The 20945-nt window shown below is 42.7% G+C and overlaps 1 protein-coding gene and 1 pseudogene across 1 annotated transcript in view; both read right to left on the reverse strand.

Moving 5' to 3' along the window:
• Plcxd2 (phosphatidylinositol specific phospholipase C X domain containing 2) overlaps nucleotides 1-4211 on the reverse strand; it is a 52764-nt gene extending 48553 nt beyond the window's left edge. Inside the window, exon 1 of the mRNA XM_034515158.2 lies at nucleotides 3491-4211. Within this exon, the coding sequence (XP_034371049.1) occupies nucleotides 3491-3653 (163 nt within the window). The 5' untranslated portion in view covers nucleotides 3654-4211. The remainder of the gene's footprint in view (nucleotides 1-3490) is intronic.
• Nucleotides 4212-16490: 12279 nt separating this feature from the next.
• LOC117718112 (ATP synthase peripheral stalk subunit d, mitochondrial pseudogene) lies at nucleotides 16491-16997 on the reverse strand (annotated as a pseudogene).
• Nucleotides 16998-20945: the final 3948 nt, after the last annotated feature.

Below are 20945 nucleotides of genomic sequence, written 5' to 3' on the forward strand. Positions count from 1 at the left end.
TCCTCTCTGAAAATGTCAATAATATACTTTAAAGTGATACTCATGAGGTTAAGATCTTTTACCATTTAGAGATCAAATGCCTAGACACGGTTGGGAATGAGAATACCTTTGAGATCCCCCCCCCCAACAACATATTTCCATGTGTTTTGAGTGACAGTGGAGCTTAACAGGTGGTGGTAACAGTTACGGAAGTAAAGTAATCCACCAGGGCCCGGTGAAGAGCACACATCCACACGTGTTGCCTCCCATCAACGCCTAAGCACACGCAGCAGGTGCACCCACATCTGACATAATGAACTCCATCCAGATCTATGATTGCCAGGTCCCTCCCTCACCCTTCCCCTGACCTTTCCCTTGTCACTGCTGCCATAACTCCCTCCTGATGCATCTGCCTCAGCACACAAACACATGGTATCAAAGCACTGATGCTGAATTTCAGTCTTACTGGGCTCCAGTGCATAACAAGCCTACCTCTACGTCTATCTATATCTATCTACCATCTATTTATCTATCATATGTCTAATATCTATGTACCTATTATCATTCACATGTACAATATGTATACATCTATCTAGACAGCTTTCCCTCTGTATCTATCGAATGTCCACACTGACATATATATGTATATATGTACATATATATATATATATATATATATATATATATATATATATATATATAATTGCTCAGATGAAACCACCGAGTTCAGGCTAGGTGTGCTGAAATTGGCCTGCAATCCTGAGCACTTAGAGTGGAAGATGTGAAAGAATCAGGGCTCCCAGGCCAGCCAAGGCTCTGTGAGACCCTGTCACAAACAAACAAAAGAAGAACAACAAAACCCCACCCAGTTTTTACAACTTCTTTCACACACTGCAGAGTATGGGCTCTGAAACCTGCTTCTCACCCAGGAGCTCAGGGCCCCTCAAGGACACTGAGGCAGTGAGTGTTTTTGTTACGTAAGGATTTAAACACTAGCTCGGCCACTCAGCACGTATGTCATCTCGAGAAAACAAGGTTCATTTTCTAGATGACAATTTCCTTATTTCTTTTTTTTTGCGGGGGAGAGATTTCAAGCTCACTATGCAGCAGAGGGTGACCTTGAACTCCCGATCTTCTTGCTTATCTGCCTCATTTATGTGCTGCTGGGGAGCAGACTAAGGACCAAGTACTAGCCAAGTCCTCTACCAAGAGAGCTACATCCCAGGGCCCTAATTTTTATTTCAAAAATGAGGGTATCAGTATCTATTGATTTCATGGGAAGTGTAAGTACTTGAGGTAATGTATGCCAGTGGGTATGTCAGGGTGGAGGTCAGTAGTGAATATTTACCACCAGGCATGGCGGCCTATGGCTACTATTTGGAAGGATGAGCAGGAGGCTCTCAAGGTGGAAGTCAGGCTAGGTTAGATAGTAGAGCTGTTCTAGAACAATAGTGTGTGTGTGTGTGTGTGTGTGTGAGAGAGAGAGAGAGAGAGAGAGAGAGAGAGAGAGAGAGAGAGAGAGAAAGAGAAAGTCCAAGCGCATGGTCACAATAATGCAGAGGAAGGGACAGAGATGGACCCCACTTCCTGAACTCATCTCATGTATTGTAATGTAATTTCTCATCAAGGCTAGGCTGAACCTGACTGTAAGCCTTTTCCTTGGAATTATTAAAAGCCAGATTGCAGTAATAATAACCAGAAATAGGGGATGGAAGGATGTAAATGGGTAGTTCTTGAATGTGTATTTCCTGTTCTGAGCTGACATACCTACATATGTCTCTCTCTTTCCTGGGAAAAAGTCATGTATTGGGGAGATGGAGCCACTATTTCAGATTTCTGCTTATCAGGAAAATTTTGTTTCACATAGCAGGGTCAAAAAAAAAAAAAATCCTTGAGTGCCTCGTAGCGCTAATAACAGTATGGCAATGGGTCTCAAGAATTTTGCTTTCTCTGGCTATCCCAGTACCTGAAATATACTGTAGGTCAAAACCAAACACCTGTATCCTTCCTAGAGTCCAAGTCAGAATTCACAGCCCAGTCAAGCTATAGTTTGAACTGTCCAAAGTACCAGGAAGGAGGAAGCCCAGCCTACCCGGACATGCCGTGAATGACAGGGTCATTTAGGGCCTGCCTAAGATGCCATTCTGTTTGCAAACATGAACTACCTGCCATATCAGTCAGCAAAAATAACTCCATCGAAGGACCCGAAGGCAAATGACTCATGGTAGAAGTGTACCATGCATCGTTTGGCAATGACTCCATAGGCACCAATTAAACATGGAAAAGACCTGTTCTAAAGCATGGCCGTCTGGCATTTCCCAAGGATCTGTAGGTAAGGGCCAGGGAAACAGAAGGGAGTTGTAGCTGTGATAACATTTTTCACCCTTTCCCTTGTTCAACAGCAGTTAGGGCCATGAGGACAGTGAACCCAGAAGAGTTCTAAAAGAGGAGAGCAAGGGGGAAAAAAAACAAAACAGAACAAAAACAAAAACCTCTTTTTCTCATGCATAGAAAGTAGATGGAGGTGACTCCAGGTCATCTTTTGGGAAAAAAAAAAAGCAGGTAGGTCCAAGGAATGCTTATGAGTTTGTCTGATAGTCTAAACTTTAATTGCTACGTCTCCAAGCAAGAGAAAGATCTGGTCCATCGCTTGCTCCCTGAGAGCTTTTCTAAGTACCAGCATCATAGGATCTCACCCACCTGACCAAGCTGAGCTCAGGGTGGTCTAAACATCCCTCCCAAGGTAACTATGTTTTAGCCACCCTTTCAGCGGAAAGAGCAACTCATTGTCTCAGAGCATGGTCAACCTCTGAAGCCTTTGGCAGGGGAATGCAGCAGGAGCAGAGGAGCCTCTCAAGGCTACAGTTCTAGATCAGGCAGGCAGACACCTGTGTATATATAGACAAAGCTCCAAACACCATCACTCCATCACACCTAATGACTGCCTGTGAGGACAGACTGCATCCTCTATTTCTGGCATTTCCAACAACAAAACTATGTGTCTTTCTACCCAGCTCGGAATCTGAACCTGTTTTCTAACTCTAATGTGATTTTTGTTTTGAAACAAGGTCAGATAAATGAGAAAAGAAATATTTTTTTCATCTTTAATTTTGATCCAGAGCTAAGATTGTTAAGGACTTTCTATTCATTATCTTTGATCTCTCCCCCCTTTTCCTTAAATGATTCAAGTCAGTAAGCCCTTCACATACCCAGGCCTCAGTATCAAGATGGTTAACATTCTTCGATTGAGGTGGTATGGTGTAAACAAAATAAAAAACAACAAAACAACAGTGCAGTGATTCCATTCTCCTGACTGTCCCTTTTGCCAGTGATGCAGCCCGCTTGACTCTCTTTAAAGCAGCTACCTTCCTGTTAAGTTTTATTTTATTTGGAAATAAAAGAGATCACTGACATTTTTTTTTCCAACACAACAGAAAACAACCCAACCCATTAGCAAACGCTAAAATGGCAGAATTAAACACAGTGCGAACAAGTAGTTATAGACGAATACCTGGGATTGCCAGATTGGAAAGGGGGACGTGGTGGAGGTGAGGGGGGAGCGAGGCCATCCAGTCAGCATTGCAGACCTCCGAGGCTGTCTTTGTCCCGCTGGGATTGGGAGAGCAGATGGTGCCCATCCTGAGTTTCCTTCTGGCTTTTCTAAATGCAAGCATTCCTGTTGTCCACGAATTAGACAGGCTCAGCCTAGTGCCACTCACTCTGTGGTCATCACCGCTCGGGGCTCTCTAAACATTTCAGAGCTCATGGGTCACGCCAGTCTTTTCAAGATTCTTTTCTAGCTGGGAGATGGGTCAAATAGGTGCTTCTCTGCCCACTGCGCCCGCAGTCCCCACCCTCTGCGCCTTGCCTCTGAGATCCACTCCTTTAATCTCCTCAGTCCTTGCTCAGTTAAACTTCTTAGTTCCCCTCTGGGGACGGGGGAGGCAGGCCCGAAGATACAAACCTTACTGAGACCCACAGCATCCAGGAACAGCCACACCCGGAGCTACTCACACGACAGGTGCCCACAGGGCATAGAGACGTGCCAGCGGGCTGCACACACGTGTGCGCCCGGGTTGCACCATCTCTTGTTCATGGGTGCTTCCGTGGGTGTCCCCGAGCTGGTACACAGGCTGGGCCTGCCTGCACCCCCGCCCCCTGACTTCTCTGCCCACTGCCCTGTGCTTTTCCGAAGGGCTCTCAGAAGAGTAACCGGCGGCCCGGGGACTCTGGCGGCCCCGCCCCGCACTACCGGGCAGATTTGCCGGACTAGGCGAGCTGTGATTGGTCGCTGGCGGGCCTCTCTCTGATTGGACGATGCTCTGAGGGCCCGCCCCTACATCGCGCTCCCACGCCTCCCCTGCCTCTTAGCTCCTCTCCCCTCCACTCCAGCCTGGTAGCGCGTAGACAGGTCGCGCTGTGGCCTCCTGCTCCAGAAAGGGAAATGTACACTGTGGCCAGCTATCTTCAACTTAATCTTTTCACCTAGATCTTTCACGCGACCACAAATGTTTCTCCTCGCTGTGGTGAAAATTACCCAGAAAGCGCTACATTTTCTGCAAACCACTGAAGCAGCAGAAACAGGAGAGCTAGAGAGGCCTGGGAAAGGTGCTGCAGCTCGTATTTGGATGGCAGCCTCAAAGCTGGTTTGTGTTTGAGACATGGCAAACTGACAGTTTGCCTGCACAGCCTGCTGAAGTTGGTCAGTGCTATTATTTCCATGCCACAGAGGAGGAGATAATGGTGCTTTATATTCGTGTTGCTGTTGTTTGAAACCTTTTGAATTATTCGTCTCATCTGTTCTTCATAGGATTACCACAAGGCGAAGGGGGCTGCTGATACACTTCCTCTTAATGGATGAAACAAGCCTGAGGCAGGTCACATGGCGACAGCCTTTGCAAATTTCAGTTTGAAATGAGCTTCCCTTACTTGGTCTGTAGGACACAGACCGACTTCTCTGCTTTCTGAACTGTTCCCACTTCAAATAGTATTCAAAAACAGTACAGAGTTTTATAATCCGATAAAATTGGTTAAATTTTTTAAATTAGATTTATATATTTCTCATATGTGTTTATCTGTGAGAACATGCGTGTGTGGAGTTCAGAGGACAGATTCTCTCCTTCCATGAAGCAAATCCCAGTGCTCAGATCGTCAAGTTTGGCGCAAGCACCTTTACCCACCAAGACACCTCCAAGACCTGACATGAGTACTTTGCAAACAAAACAAAACAAAACAAAACAAAAACCAACTATTACTATTTTTGCAAACAGGCAAATTTATTTTAAAAATTTTAAATTAAGGTAACCTTTTATGGCAAGAAGGACCATAGAGACTTAGGAGGGCCTTAGGGTAAAAGAAAGCAGTCGCCAGAACCCAGACAAGTAGAACAAGTGGCCAGAACCTGAGGCTCATGTGCAGAGCCCTAGGCCAGCTGACATCTAATCACCAGATGACCTCCATTTTATCCCAGTACCCCAGGCTACCTGTCTTAATTAGGGTTTCTATTGCTGCAAAAAGACACCAAGACCAAGGTAAGTCTCATAAAAGACAACATTAAATTGGGGCTGGCTTACTGGTTCTGAGGTTCAGTCCATTACCCTCATAGCAGGAAGCATGGCAATGTCCAGGCACTCATGGTCCTGGAGGAGCTGAGAGTTCTACAAGCTGTTCTAAAGACAAACAGGTAAAGAATGGCAAGACCCACCCCCATAGTGACACGCTTCCTCTAACAAGGTCACACCTACTCCAACAAGGCCATACCTCCTAGTAGTGCCACTCTGTGGGCCAAGCATATCCAAACCACCACATTTCCACTCCCTGCTTCCCATAGTTTTGTTCAAACACATGAGTTGATGGGGGTGGGGTGGGGGCACAGCTGGCCATAGTATAATGAAAAAATACATTTAGTTCAACTTCAAAAGTCCCCATAATTTATAGCAATCTCAACAATGTTAAAAGTCTAAAGTTCAAAGTCTGTTCTGAGATTCACGCAATCACTTAACTGTAATCTATAAAATCAAAGTCAAAAAAAAAGCAGATTACATGCTTCCAACACCACAGGATATACATTATCATTCCAAAACATTATAGTGAGAAAATACTGGACCAAAGCAAGACCAAAGCCCAGCTGGGCAATCTCCAAATTCAAGCATCTCCATGTCTAATGCCAAAGCTTTCTCCAGATCTCCACTCTTTTCATCTTTGTTGCCAGCAACACAATTTTTTCTTTTGGGACACTTCTCCTCCCTTTTAGCAGCCTTCCCACGCATGCATTGACATGTATCCCACAGCTCTGGAACCTCTAATATCTTCTGAGATTCATCCAATGACTTAACTGTAATCCCCAAAGTAAGATAGAAAACCAGCTGGGCAAATTCCAAACTATGAATCTCCATGTCTGATGTCAAAGTGGTTTTCAGATCTCCAACTCCTTTTTCATCTTTGTTGAATGTAATGAACTTCCTTCTCCTGGGCTGGTTCCACTCCTGTTAGCAGCTTTCTTCAGCAGATATTGCATAGCTCTGGCATCTTGAACATCTTGAGAGTCCAAGGTAACTTCAAAGTTATAGCTCCTTGTTTCAGTGTCTGGGATCCATGTATGATCTTCTGGGCTCATCCAAAGGTCTGGTCTCACTTCTCCAGCTCTGCCCTCTGTAGCACTATAAGCTCAGGTTGATCCACTCCCTTCCACTGCTGTTCTAGGTGATCATCCCATGGTGCTGGGATCTCTAATACACTGGGGTCTTCTGCTGCAACTAGGCTTTACCAACAGCCTCTCATAGGCTCTCTTCATGTTGCCAAGCCTCATCTCCTTTGCATGACCGCTTCAGTCCTGGGTAATCAACTGCAGCTGAGGCTGTACCTTCACCAATTTTGTTCCCTGGTCTCTCATAGTGCCAAGCCTCAGCTACTCTCCATGACCTTTTCATGCCTTCAAAACAAGTACCATCTAGGTGATTCTTACACATTACCAAGTACTGTTGCAGCACGAGGTACAGCATTGGCAACTTCTGAAACACAGTTTCTTTGTGCTCTCAGAAAACACTTCCCAGAAGATTTCACTGCAGTGATGCTGGTTTCTTATTAATCACTGCTAATTTCCTACCTCCAGTTAACCAGCATTAATTGTCCCAATAGTCCCTCTTATTCTTGACTCTAAAGCCAGATCTACATGGCCAAAGCTGCTGAGTTCTGCTGCTTCTGGGAACATGACCCCCTTATTCTATTATATTATTACTGGCTTTCTGTTTTCCAACTCCTTCACTGCTTAAACTTGGCTGTCCTGGAACTTGCTATGTAGATTGACCTTAAACTAAAAGATCTGCATGCTTCTGTCTCATGGATGCTATGATTAAAGGCATGTATCTAGACATAAGCTTTTATTTACCTGGAATTTGCTCTGTACCTGGCTGGCCCTGAGCTCAGAGATCTCCTTGCCTGATATTAAAGGTATGTACCAGCATGCCTGGTCCTAAGCTTTTCGCAGTCACTGTGCCTTAAGTTCTGGGTCAAGAGCCTTTGTTTTCCATATCTGGACTGTAGTTCATGCCAGATTAAAAGTCCAAAGGAAAAAAATCAAGAAATAATAAAAATCAAGAAATAAAATCAATATAACTACTCCTTGCTCAATGGTAAATGGATAAACAATAAGCTTAGCTGGGTGGGGTCTTGCCCCAAAGTCACCACTCCCCTAGTCTGTTTATTTCCCTGAACACAGGACTCAGCTCAATTCCACTTCCTGGTGCCCCTTTAATATTTGAACCATACATTTTGTATTTTTCCTTTCTCAGCTTGCTCCTTTTCATCAAAATGTTCCTCATAACCGTAAAGTTTAATAACCACACAACAGAATTTATATCAGGCTGTTTTGAGATTTCTTTCATTAATGCAATTAATCTAAATCTCTTCACTTTAGACTCATGCAGTATCATTAGACAAGAGCAAAGAGCAGCCAGATTATTCACCAAAATATCACAAAATTAGTCTCTAGGCCACATACTAACATTCTTCTCCTTTGGACATTTTTGAGCTAGGCTGCCACAGTTCAAAGCACCCTTAGCAACAATGTCTTCTATATTCCTTCAAGGATGGCCCATTAGGGCCACTTAAAACACTCTACTACTGTCCAAAGTACCAGAATCCACATTCCTCCAAACAAAAACATGGTCAGGCCTATTACAGCAATACACCCAGTCTCTGGTACCAATTTCTATCTCAATTAAGGTTTTCAATGCTGTAAAGAGACAAAAAGGCCAAGGCAACTCTTATAAAGCACAACATTTAATTGGGGGTGGCTTAGCTGTTCTGAGGTTCAGTCAATTATCCTAACAGTAAGAAGCATAGCAGTATCCAGGTAGGCAAGGCCCTGGAGGAGCTGAGAGTTCTATATCTTGTTCTGAAGGCAAACAGGAGACCCCCTAACAGTGACACACTTCTTCCAACAAGGCCACACTTGCTAATAATGCCAGTTCCTGGGCCAAGCAAATTCAAACCACCACACTAAGTTTCCGCAACAGTAAATCCTAATGTACAATCCTACCTTTTGGCATTCACATCTCAAGTTTTTGGCTATTTTTAACATTCATTTAAAACAGCTTCACTGCATAAAATTACTAAGTCTCCATGGAGGAGTGTTGTTTGACAGCTCATTAGAAGGAAGTATATAATATTTATCTTGTGTCTTCTGGTGTGTAAAGAGCATTGAAGTATATACCTTTCTTTTAATGATACCACAAGATATTAGCAAAATGTTGCCTGGCTGTTTGACTCAACAAACATCTTCCCATAAGACAAAAGTCCCTCAGTGAAGCAATATCTCAAAATTTATTTTGGAATTCCACCTTTCTGGTCTTCCTTTGAATATATATGTATATATTTAACTCCCAGTGGTAAATTATTTTATGGAAGCTAAAACAAACAAAATGTGCTCTTTAAACTCAGCTGTAAAATGTTCTTTGAAACACCTTTTCTTTTGCAGATTTATGTTAATGAAGTGACAGTATTAACAAAGAGTTGAGGAGTTCTGTTCAGAAACCCTCCTTGTAAGCAGGGATCCTTGACTTACTCTGCAGAAAACTTCAGGACAGGTCATTATGTAGCAAAGCTGGAATTTAATAAGGTTTAAATAGGACTGGCATGTAGCTTAGCTAGAAGAATGCTTGCTTAGCATAGACAAGGTCTGGAGTTCCAATCATAGCCCGACATACATCAAGCATATTGGTCCATGTCTATGATCCTGGTACTCCAGAGGAGGAAGCAAGATGATATTTCTTATGTTGTCATGATGACCTTATAAACTTGCCAGATAACCTCAACATGCACCTTAGGTACATAGTGAATTTAAGGATACACCAGGTTACATGAGTCTCTCTCTCTCTCTCTCTCTCTCTCTCTCTCTCTCTCTCTCTCTCTCCACCTCTCAAATATTTTCGTATAGATTTAAACACCAATATCAAGAGAGCGAGACATGGAACATGGACTTGGTAGCTCATACCTGTAATCTAAGCACTTGGGAGCCTAAGAAAAGATGATACCAAATTGAAATCCAGTCTAGTCTGCATTAAGAGCCTATGTCAAAAACAAAAACAAAGTGAGAAGGAAATAGATAAAAGCATTTAGGAAAGACAGTTGTATGTACCCAAAAGTGAGTGTGTGTTTCTTAAGAATGAGGATCTCTTTAAGACAAGGGTGCCATTACAAAGCCTAGGCTAGCCTTCAACTTTTGGCAGTTTTTCTTGCCTCAGCCTCCTGACTAGAATCAAAAGATGAGCCAGTACATCTATTTACTTTTGGTTGGTTTTGAAGTTATACTACTCAAAAAGTTTTAAAGAGCAGCAAAATTCGTTTGGTGTTGTCTTTGTTAGGGTTTCTATTGCTATGATGAAACATCACAACCCAAAAGCAAGTTGGGGAAGAAAGGGATTATTCGGCTTATACTCTCTCATCACAGTCTATCCCTGAAGGAAGTCAGGACAGGAATGAAAGCAGGCCTGGAACCTCGAGGCAAGAGCTAATGCAGGGACCCTGACAGGGTTCTACTTAATAGCTTGTTCCCCATGGCTTGCTCCGTCTGCTTTCACATAGAACCCAGGACCACCAGTCTGGGGATGATACCACCCATAATGGTCTAGACCCTGCCCTGTAGGCTTGCCTAAAGCCTAATCATATAGAGGCATTTTCTTAATTGAGTTTCCCTCCTCTCAAATGATTCAAGCTGGTGTCAAGTTGACACAAAACTATCCAGTACATGTGTCCTCATTTTCACTTTACTATTTTTTTAAAATTTTGCATGTGTGTGTGTATTTGAGTGTTCATAGGCACAGTTGTGTAGACAGGTACAATTGCCGTGCAAACCTGAAGTTTACACTGGCGTCCTCTTTGGTTGTTCTCCACTTTATCCATTGAGTTAGGGTCTCTTACTGGACCTGCTGCTCACCAATTCCAGCTATTTAGCTAGCCAGCTTGAAGAGCCTTTGTCTCTGCCTTCTTAGTTCTGGGATTGTAGGTGGCTTGTCTCCTTAGCTACTTATGTGGGTTCTAGAGATCTGAACTATGTTCCTCATACATTCAGAGCAATTGACTTAACCACTAAAATATCTAATCATACTCACCCTTTTTAAGGAAGGGTTTTAACACTTTGTAGATAAGGATATCCTGGATACTATATAGCCTAGGCTGGCCTTTAATTCAAGATAGTCCTCCTGCTTCAGCCACTCAAGTGTTGGGCTCACACTCATTCACCACCATGCCCAGCTAGAACATTTTTTTTAATTAATAATATTCAAAATGTGGTTTCTGATAAAATTCAAACATAGGTTAAAAAGGTCAAAGGAATCTTCACTATGCATAAGGGAGTTGTTTTAGTGTCATATCCTATTACAGTGATAAAATATCCTGTTAGGATTTTTTTTTTAAGGATATTTAGCAACTTAGGAGAAAAGGGTTTATTTTTAGATAACAATTCCAGGTTACATTCCATTATAGCTGGGAAGTTACAGGAGCTAGAGAGAACTGGTCACATTATAGTCAAAAGCAGAGAGGAAAGAATTAATTAATGAAAGTGTACTAGAGTTCAGTTCTCTGTATCTACTGTCACACAGTTCAGAATTCCTTTCCTAGGGAATGGTGCCACCTACAGTGGGCAGATCTTCACACCTTACTTAACATAAACAAGATACCAACAGATAGGCCCATAAACCAACCTAATTGATACAATTTCTCTCTGAGACTCCTTTCCCAGCTCATTCTAAACTGTGTCAAATTAACAATTAAAACTACCCACCACAAAATCAATATACTCTCTTGACTCTAAATATAGTTTAAATCTTGTTATTTTTATGTAGGATCACAGCCTGTGCCATCACAAGCCAAATTCAGCCCCTCTTCTTGATAAACTAATTAAACAAGCCAAAATAATAATGAAAAGAGGAGAAAGAAGATTTATTCAATGAGGCCATATACACTGAAAGATGTAAAAAGGGATCCAGTGACACCCCTTCACCTCTCCTAAGTCCATCTTGAGAGTCCTAATGAGCATAAGGTATCAACAGAAGGTAAGAAATATGAACTACTAAGCAGTCCAGACAAGTTCTGTGCGCCTACTCTTCTGCATTTTCTCAACCCCAAATTTCTTTTGCAAGGTCATCTGGCATGTTGTGCTTATTTCTTCAGAGATGAAAATTATATTTCTTGGGACCCATTGCTTCAATAGCCAAAGAGAGTGGTACAGGTATCTCTAGACTGTAATCATTCCTGCCATGGAGGCTGGTTGTAGTCCTGATTGTGTTGAAGCTTTTCCCCTTTTCCCTCCCTCCAATCTCTCCTTTGTCTTTTCTTTTTTTGTCCTTGTCTTCCCTCTCTGCATCCACTCCTTCCTTCTTTTTTCTCTTTCTTTCTGAAAAGACTCACAAAGAGTCAAGTACACCCTGAAATTTACCATGTAGTTAAATAGGACCTTGAACTCCCAATCCTCCTGATTCCTCAGAGTCCAACTCATAAGTCCTATAGATATGGGCCACCACATATAGCTTGTGACATTTTCTTGATTATCCTAAACCAGCAGGAATAAGGGTCCTGAATGGTGAGGTGTTAAGTGGGAGAGGCAGGGATGAGAAGAAATAAGAAATAGCAGTAGCCTAGAGGAAATAGGTCCCCAGAAGCTGCAACCTTGATGCCAGTGAGGTGTTATCTCACTCATCAGACAAGCCTTGCCAAATCCATTCCTGGACAAGGGCACAGAAGTTAAGTTCCCTTTGTCCTTTCATGAGAGCTCCTGAGAAAGTCTTGGGTTGGTCTGGTTCCCCATACTTGATTCCCAGTAGGAAACATAGGAAGCTGACTCTCGCCTCTCTCTGGTTCCTGTACTTTGCTCTTTTCTTCTATCCTGAGGCAGAAGAAGTGTTAGGGAAGAATCAAAGTTCTCCATGTGGTGGAGCAAGCCTGTAATAGCAGCACTTGGGAGGCTGAGTCAGGAGGACCAAGAGTTTAATGCCGATGTAGGCTACAGAGTGAGTTCCAGGTCATGAAGAGCTATGATGTGAGAGTCTCTGTTTCTCAACAACAACAACAACAACAACAACAACAACAACAACAACAACAACAAAAACTAGACTATAGACATACACAAACATAACTTTTAGATTAAAAAGCTAGTATTCAGAAGTTGAGTAGTTAATGTTTTCGTGATCCTACGTCGTCAAAGTTGTCAAGGGGACAGGAGACTAGTAGGGGAAATAAAAAGTGAAAGTAAATTAATGACAATGAATAATTACAACCAACTGGAGTGCTTACTATGTCCAAGTCATTCTGACAGATTTCAGGAATACAAAGAAAGCTAAATAACTCCCAGAGAGTGTATAATCAGAAAAAAAAAAAAAAAAAAAAAAAGAAAATGAGAGAGAGAGAGAGAGAGAGAGAGGCAGAGACAGACAGAGAGAGACAGAGACAGACAGACAGAGACAGACAGAAACAGAGAGAGAAAAAATAACAAAAGGTACATTGTTAGACTTTTGAGGACACAGTAAAGATGTTATAGAACGAGAAGAGAGAAGGGCCAAAGGCCATAAGGGGCATTCAAGGAAGAAGTCCTGTTCTAAGAAGAGATGCTCCTGGAAAGTGGAGGTGTGGTGAAGAAGAAAGACAGGTCCAGTGGGGAAATCATAAGCAAAGCCAGGACAATGAGTTTAGGAGAGAGAAGAAAGTCACAGCGGAATAGCACGTGAGAATAAATGAACACACAACACTAGTATTTTCAGTTAACCTTCACAATGGCCTAAGGAATTCAGACGTTTGCTGCTCTGTCACTTGGAGGCTGATCACCTCCCAGTTCCTTGGGAGCAGAGCTGTGCCTCCAAGGCTCTCCACTATTACAGCGAGGGCTCCCCACTCTGTGTTACCTGTTATTATCATGAATCAGGCAAAGCTTGTTTACCACCAAAGGGCATTAAAGGGAATCCTTTTCTTAGGATGAAAGAAACTATTGTGAGTTTTTAGAACAAAGGAAAATAAAATTACACAGTATTGTAGAAAATTACTATAGCAGACTGGTAAATAATGGAAAAACAAAATTGTTTCGGGAAATGATTGACATCAACTATCTAAGCAAAAGTAAGTGGGAGAGCTTGGCAGTAAATGCATGGGCTTCCTTAACTCTGCTGCTACACATTCCTTCCAAGAACCTATAATCCTAGGAGCTGGGTGGGCAGCCAGACAACCTCTTAAATTATATTTCATTACTTTAAAGCATCGTCTAACTTTTATAAGCCAAACCTGTTCCTACCCTACAGGTTCCATCTACAGATTTTGTTCTCTGAAATGTTCTCTCTAAGACTTGAGTAAGGAACTTAATGGAGTCCTGAAAAGATGACTAGAGCACTTGTTCCCTTCTTAAAGGCTACACTATATTTTAAAATATCTATATTCTGAAGCCAGTGGGTTTTTTTTTTTTAAATCCAGGCTATAAATGATGCGTGAGAGTTCTAGGGCAGCTGCTTAAATGGCTTACCATTCGGCTAAGGCTGTTTGGCAGGATACCTAGCCTGAGCTTTACATAACTGAAAGCATTCCAAGAGTCTTAGAGGAAATATATTGTCTTAGTGATTTGGGGGTTGTCTTTAGCTTCTGGGGTAAGATACCATATAGTCTTACTTTCCACGCTTTGTGCTAGATGGAAAAAAGTATAGATCTCAAACAGAATCAGGATCCAGTCCAGAGTCACTGCTTGCGATGCATGAGGCTATGTGATGCTTTGAGTTCTACGGTGGTCCCATCTCTGTTTCCCTATCTCTCTCTATCTCTGTCTGTCTCTCTGTCTGTGTCTGTTTTTGTCTCAGACATGCTTCTGTCTGTCTCTCTGTCGATGTCTGTCTGTCTGTCTCTCCCTCCCTTCTTCTTTTCCTTTCTCTCCCCTCCCTCTCCCTTCTTATATATGTATTTTCCCCTTGTGAAGGTAGACTGGATGAGGAGACTATAAGGTACTGAAATGAGGAGCCAGGATGTAAAGGATAGAATGTAGTATCAATTATTTTTTGTTTTTGTTTTGTCATGCCACCTCAGCAAAGTTTATTCCAAGTCATTTACAACTTTCTCTCTCTAGTTTAAAGAAACAGCAAAAACTGCTGTGTAATAGGGACCTGAGTCTTCAACAGGAGGGGTGCTGGGGATATACAGGCAGCAGCAGTTACCTCTAGGAAGAATGTCAGCACTGTAGCAGCTGAGGACCTTCAGGAGCAGAAGAGAAAGCACAGAAATATATACCATTTCTGGAACACATACATGCCTGACCATGAGGCAGAGGAATGGTGTTTGGTCCACTTACTTTGTTATCAGGTCTGGAGCCAAAAACTATTGTTTGGCTGTTAACTGTGACTCAGCCCCTGATTGTACCAGGGGTTGGCTGTACACTGGAGAGACTAGGCAAGACAGCAGTGTCTTAGGCAAGAAATAGTCCTAGGCTCTTACCACATGCCCACCCTGTGTTTGTGGTCCACCATTGTGACTTCAGTGTGAGACAGATGTGCCAGTGACTGGCTACATATGTAAGCTTGGTATCTAATCAGAGTCTTTGAGCTTTTGTTTTTCAAATGTGTCTGGTGCAGCAACTCTTTGTTTTATTTCCTGTAGCAATCACTCAGTGTTACTATAGAATATTCTAAAGGAGATTTTCCCCAAATTTATGGTGGTAATGTTTGTTTTCATATCATGTTTTTCTCCTATTCTGTCTTATTCCTGCAGCAAGATCCACCCAACATCTCACACTTGAAAGCCTTTAGCACTTGGGCAAAACCTGCGATTTCAGATGCTAGAGAGCCACCTGCTGGTATTGAAGCCTCACTTCACACATAAAGATTGCCATGCAGTTTCCACATACCATACCAGGTCTAAACCTCCAGCACTAGGAGCCCAGCACCAGAGAGATCTTCCCTGTGGTTTCTGGCTCAAATGCCAAGTTTGTTCAGATTTCCCTGAGGGATGGTGATACTTCCCATCCGATAAGTAAACTTTCTTGTGGATTTTTATGTCCTAAATATTGGAGACCCAGTCTGTGAAAAACCAAACAAATTCTTGGAAACAAAACAAAAAAACCACAGGCAGAAAGACAGAGCAAGCAATTATCCAGTCAAAAGTAGCAGACCTCAGCTGGCTTGAGTGAGACATGTTTACTGTTTTGTTAATTATTTATTCCACCAGATACTTTCTTCTTCCTAGTCATTCATTCTCTTATCATTTGTCATTCACTCCCATAGCATTTCTGTGGAACACTTGTCCAGGTCCCCTAAGTTAGGGATGCTGAGAAGTGCAAAGGCAGTTTCCTCAGTACAGAATGACTGAGTCCACTCCTGTTGTTGTTGTTAATATAATGCCTTGCTTTCATGTGTCTGTGTAGGGGGTGGGGCATGCCACAGTGTGCTTGTGGAGGTCAGAGGACAACTTGTTGGAGTCAGTTCTCTCCTACTGTGTGATTTCTAAGACTTGCACTCAGGTTATCAATCTTGGTGGTAGGTGACTTTACTTAATGAACCGGCTTGCTGGTATGGCATTGCAAATTTGGATTTAAATGTTATACCTGGAGATGGACAGATGGTTTGGTGGTTAAGAGAACTTGCTGCTTCTTTGAGAACAGTAGTTCAGTTCCCCGAATCTACATGTGGCAGCTCACAATTACCTAAACTCCAGCTCTAGGATATCTAACACCTGCTTCTGTTTTTACCTCTCATAACCTATACACAGAGGGATAGAGATTCAAATAAATAAAATAAATATTCAAAACAAGTAAATACATTTTATATCAAAGCAGCAATAGCAAAAAAAAAGTTTCATTTCAGTAGAGTAGAGAGTAGATACAAGGTATTTATTACCTATTTACTGACTTCTTTATTTATTTAAAACTGGATCTCATGTATCCCAGGCTGGCCTCAGTATATAACTGAGAATTACTTTAAACTTCTTCCTTTTTTGCCGGCACTATGTAAATGTTTTATTTCATGTCAGCTGGGGCTCCCTCCTGGGCTGCTTCATAGGTTCTCAATGGGCTGGTGGGGCCAGTACATGTATTTCTTCTTATGTAGCTTGGTTTCTGGGAAGATCTCATTCAAGTCATCAATGGTCATCTGGTCAAAGGAAATTATGTTCCTCATTTTCTCCAGCTGCTTCTCATACTCCTGGATCCTAAGTTGAGATCCAGACATGAGCTCAGCTCAGTTCTTCACATCCTCCTTCTCCTCCTTGTCCACCAGGGCTGTGTATTTATCCTCAGGCACAGGAATCTCCAGGGCATACTTCTTTTCAAAATCATCCACCAAGTCAGTGTTGGCCACATTGGCCTTGCCGTAAGTCCAGTCAATCAATCCCTGGTGGTTTTTCAGACAGACTAGCCAACCTGGTATGGAGGATCTCATTCTTGGACTTTAGGGTGTTTCCAATTGTCTTCTCTTTTGGGGGCTTGATCTTCACAAAAGATACCCAATCGATAGTATTTAAAGTAAGTTTACACCCAGCCATCTTGGGATACTTCACCGACCCCCGGCAAAGGGCTCACCTTAAACTTCTTATCCTGCTTCCAGTTTCCAAGTACTGGGATTAAGGGAGTACATCATGCACACTGCACAAGCACGCTATCAACTGACCCACATTCCCAGCCACTGCACTTTAAGTATTCATTGCATGAAGAAATAATGGTCAAGCCCTATATCCAAATGTTCAGGTGATGGAAAGTGGTCTTGTAGTGGTTTAAGTAAGAATGGCCCCCATAGGCTCATATATTTGATTGTTTAGTCATCAGGGAGTGGCACTTCTTGAAAAGGTCTGGAAGGTGTTGCTTTGTTGGAGGAGGAAGTGTGTCACTCGGTGGACTTTTGTGTTTTCAAAGCCCAACCCAGGCTCAGTGTGTTTCTGTGTCGCTGCCTATGGATCAGGATTGAGGAGTCCAGCTTGGCCTTGGTGGGGACAGAATGATATGATTCCTGCCCCTTGGACAGGGCCAACGGTGTGGGCTTCCATGAGTGCCGATGGCTGCCATGAGCATAAGGCTTGTTGGTATAATAATGTATATATCTTTACATCCTTCCTTCAAGGAATGTCCTCCCCATTAATGTTAATGATTTCATGATCAGAGTCCAGAATCAGACGGGACAGGTCCAGGAGATGAAGGTGTGGCTAATGTCTCAGCAAGATGGTAGATGCTGGCAACTTCAGGAAAAGAACTCTAAACACATGAGTTTGAAAACATGTAATTTCTCAACTATGCAAAAATATAAGGATGCAGTATGAATTGTGAGGGGCTTCATGAATCTAAAGGAACAGAGGTAACTACACTATGAGCCAGCCTGTCAGAAAGATAGGAAGGCACACAGATTCCTGAGTTCAAGTTCAGCCTGGGACACAGCGAGTCCAGGCCCAGGTTTGGTAGAAATGATAATTTTAGGACAGGGTCTCACCTGTCTAGCTTATAGTCTGTGCTAAACAGAAGCAGGACTATCTCTAATTCTTTTGCAATGTTGAAAGAAAATATTTGTTTGCTATCTCCTAAGAACTGAGGGTTGGAGTCACCTGACGCTGATTCTTAGGATAATTAAGAGGAAACCTGAAGTAAATGACTAGATTGGTATGTAAAATAAAACTGGGTTTAAGATCTCCAGGAGATGAGCTATACAGAAAAAGTTTTTAGAATACTAAGAGAACACTGCTTGGAGAACTATCTCAAGCAGAACAGAGAAAGAGAGCTGTCTGGAGATCCCCAGAGAAAGCAGATCAGTGAGAAAGAATGCAGAGCAGAGAGAAAACAGGCTGGAAAGCTGTCTCCAGCAGAGGTCTGGCCCCCAACTTGGACCCGAAATTTGACTTCGGCTTGTTTTCACCACTCCCAGACACCCCTTCTCTCAGAGTCCTCTCCAAGCCATGGCTGGTCTTTGGCAATGGATCAGAATGTAGCTCTCAGCTACTTCCCCAGCACCATGTCTGTCTGTCTGCCAAGCTCCCCATGATGATATTGGACTCACTTCTGAAACTCTAAGCAAGTCCCAATTAAACGCTTCCTTTATAAGAGTTGCAGTGGTCACGGTGTCTCTTCACAGCAGTAGAACACTGTGACTAAGACAAGGTCTCTAGGAGGAGAAGGGAAAGTGACTACAGAGCCTGTTGTCCCAGCTCCACTTGAGTACTCACAGGTGCTTTGAACTGCAGCCAGCTTCCACTGTGCTGTGGTGTATGTGTGTGTGTGTGTGTGTGTGTGTGTGTGTGTGTGTGTGTGTGTGTAGGAATCTTGCTGTGGGGCTGATGTAAACTGCAGTTTCCATAGTTCTCACTAGGGTAGAACAAAAAGCATTGCCTCAGGGTTTGGGTGAAGAAATCAGGTTTCACTCTTGGGTGAAGGCTGGCCAGACACAGCTTAGCTTCTTTTGATATGAAGTAGTTTAGTGGGGGAGAGGCTATGTCTGTCCTGGAGTTTTAAGAAAATCAAAGAACTTTATTCATTTCCTTACGTAATAAAGAAAAAAAAATGATTGAAGTTTTGGTGGATCCCAGCCAGTACCTAGGGCAGAACAAGACTCAGAAATGATATGAAAAGAGTGAACTTGCCAGATAAGCCTGTCTCATTTCCTTCTGAACTTTCCGATGAAGCCATGCTCAGAGAACAGGGAATGCTCCCTCAGAAAGCTCGGCCCCAAGAAACAGGCTTTCATGCTTAACTCTTGATGTTGGACAAATAGTCTGTTTGTGAATCAACGAGCATCTTCTCTTAGGTCCTTGCTAAGGCACTTTTTATTCAAACTTTCTATCAGGGCTTGGGAGCTAAAGACAGGAGGATTATACTTTTATGGCTATCCTGGATAGCATATCCTGAAACCCCTATCTTGGAACGAAACCAAACCAAAACAAACTTGTATTTGAAACTAGTTTCAAACTTAGAACAAGACTGAGATAAGCAAGAATAAGCAAGGCAATATTTTCCGATTCCAAGATTAAACCTTTTATTTAAACAATGTACTCCCCTCACGCTATCATTTGCATCCTTCTCTGCTGTGAATATGTATATGTGTATATGTTTAGGCAGACACATGCAAACACACCCATGTGATGATTTGTGTAGATGCAAATGTGCCTTTGCTGTACACTCCAATATGCATTTCCTACAAATAGTAACCCCCTCTTAGCATAGCAACAGTGGAGTTGGTCGTGCAAGTCTTGCAGGTCTTCAGCCCACACTGTATGGTTCTCAGCTGCTCAAATGGCTCTTCACAGTATTTCTCCCTTTTAGTAGAATATCTGGTGTTGCAGTTATCATGTCTTTCTCTATCTCTTTTTTTACATCTAAAATATTTTTAGAAGATTTTTTTTGTCTTTTAGATAGTGACACTTTTGAGAAATACAATCCCCCTCTATTCTGATTTGAATAAGAAATATCTTCCACACACTCCTGTATCAAAGCCTAGGTGTCTAGCTAGTGGTACTCTTCTGAGATGCTCTAAAAGTCCAGGAAGTGCAGACTAGCTGGAGGCAGTGGGTGCTTGGGGATGCCTTGTATTAGACTCATTCACCACTGTTAGTCTTTCTGTCTGCCATGGAAAGAATAGCCATTTGTCATGAAGCTCTGCCTCCTGTGGCATGGGATCACTGTAGCCATCAGCTATGGATGCAGACCTGAGAACCTGTGAGCTAAATAAACCCTCACTCTCTTTGTCTGTGTCAAGCAGATATTTGGCCATGTCAAAGACAAAACCAAAGCACCTTTTCCCTCTTAACTGGCTGTCTCTCATGTCTTCATCGGATGTTACTTTGTGGCTGGAGCTAGTGCTTTCCTTCTCTGTTCTAAGAAGGCATGGGGGATGTGTGCCTCCTAGACAGACAGGTGGCAGGGCACAGTGTCCCTGTGTCCTCCAGTGGAGACACATTGTGCTCAGGTAGTTATTTGATGTCTCCTTTTCCTCTGCTGTCCTAATGAGCATCTACAGGCAGACAGAGACCATGCATATGTCCCGTTCTTCACTCAGACTTCCTCCTGGGTTTAGCATCCGTGAATGATTCCAGAGTGCGTCGGCTATTATGATGATTACAAAATGAAAACCTTCCAATTCTAGGACACCCTTCACACCTCCCAGGCTACTTGCTTTTGGCAATGATTTGTGTGACAGGTCTGAAAGGAACTGGACCCTTCTTAAGGGACTAAGTACCATCAGTTGTCATTGGTTCTCAGGACTCAGAACCTTCAGCCTCTAAGTCTGTTAGTTTAGTTCATGAGCCCTTGTCACTCAGTGGCCTGAGTCCTAAACCTGAGGAAGCTGCTCTTTGCCCATACACAATTTCCATTGAAATAGTGCAAAAGACCCCAAGCAGCTGACCGGCAAGGGATTTATGAGTCCTTGTATTTACCCAATGGTTTTGAAACCATTATTGTGCTTAATTATGCTGGCATTCAAATTATCGTAGGGCTGTCTGCTGGAGTCCCTTCAGGCTGCTTCCTTCACTCCTTT

The sequence above is a fragment of the Arvicanthis niloticus genome, chromosome 12 (assembly GCF_011762505.2).
Source record: "Arvicanthis niloticus isolate mArvNil1 chromosome 12, mArvNil1.pat.X, whole genome shotgun sequence".
Taxonomy (NCBI): Eukaryota; Metazoa; Chordata; class Mammalia; order Rodentia; family Muridae; genus Arvicanthis; species Arvicanthis niloticus.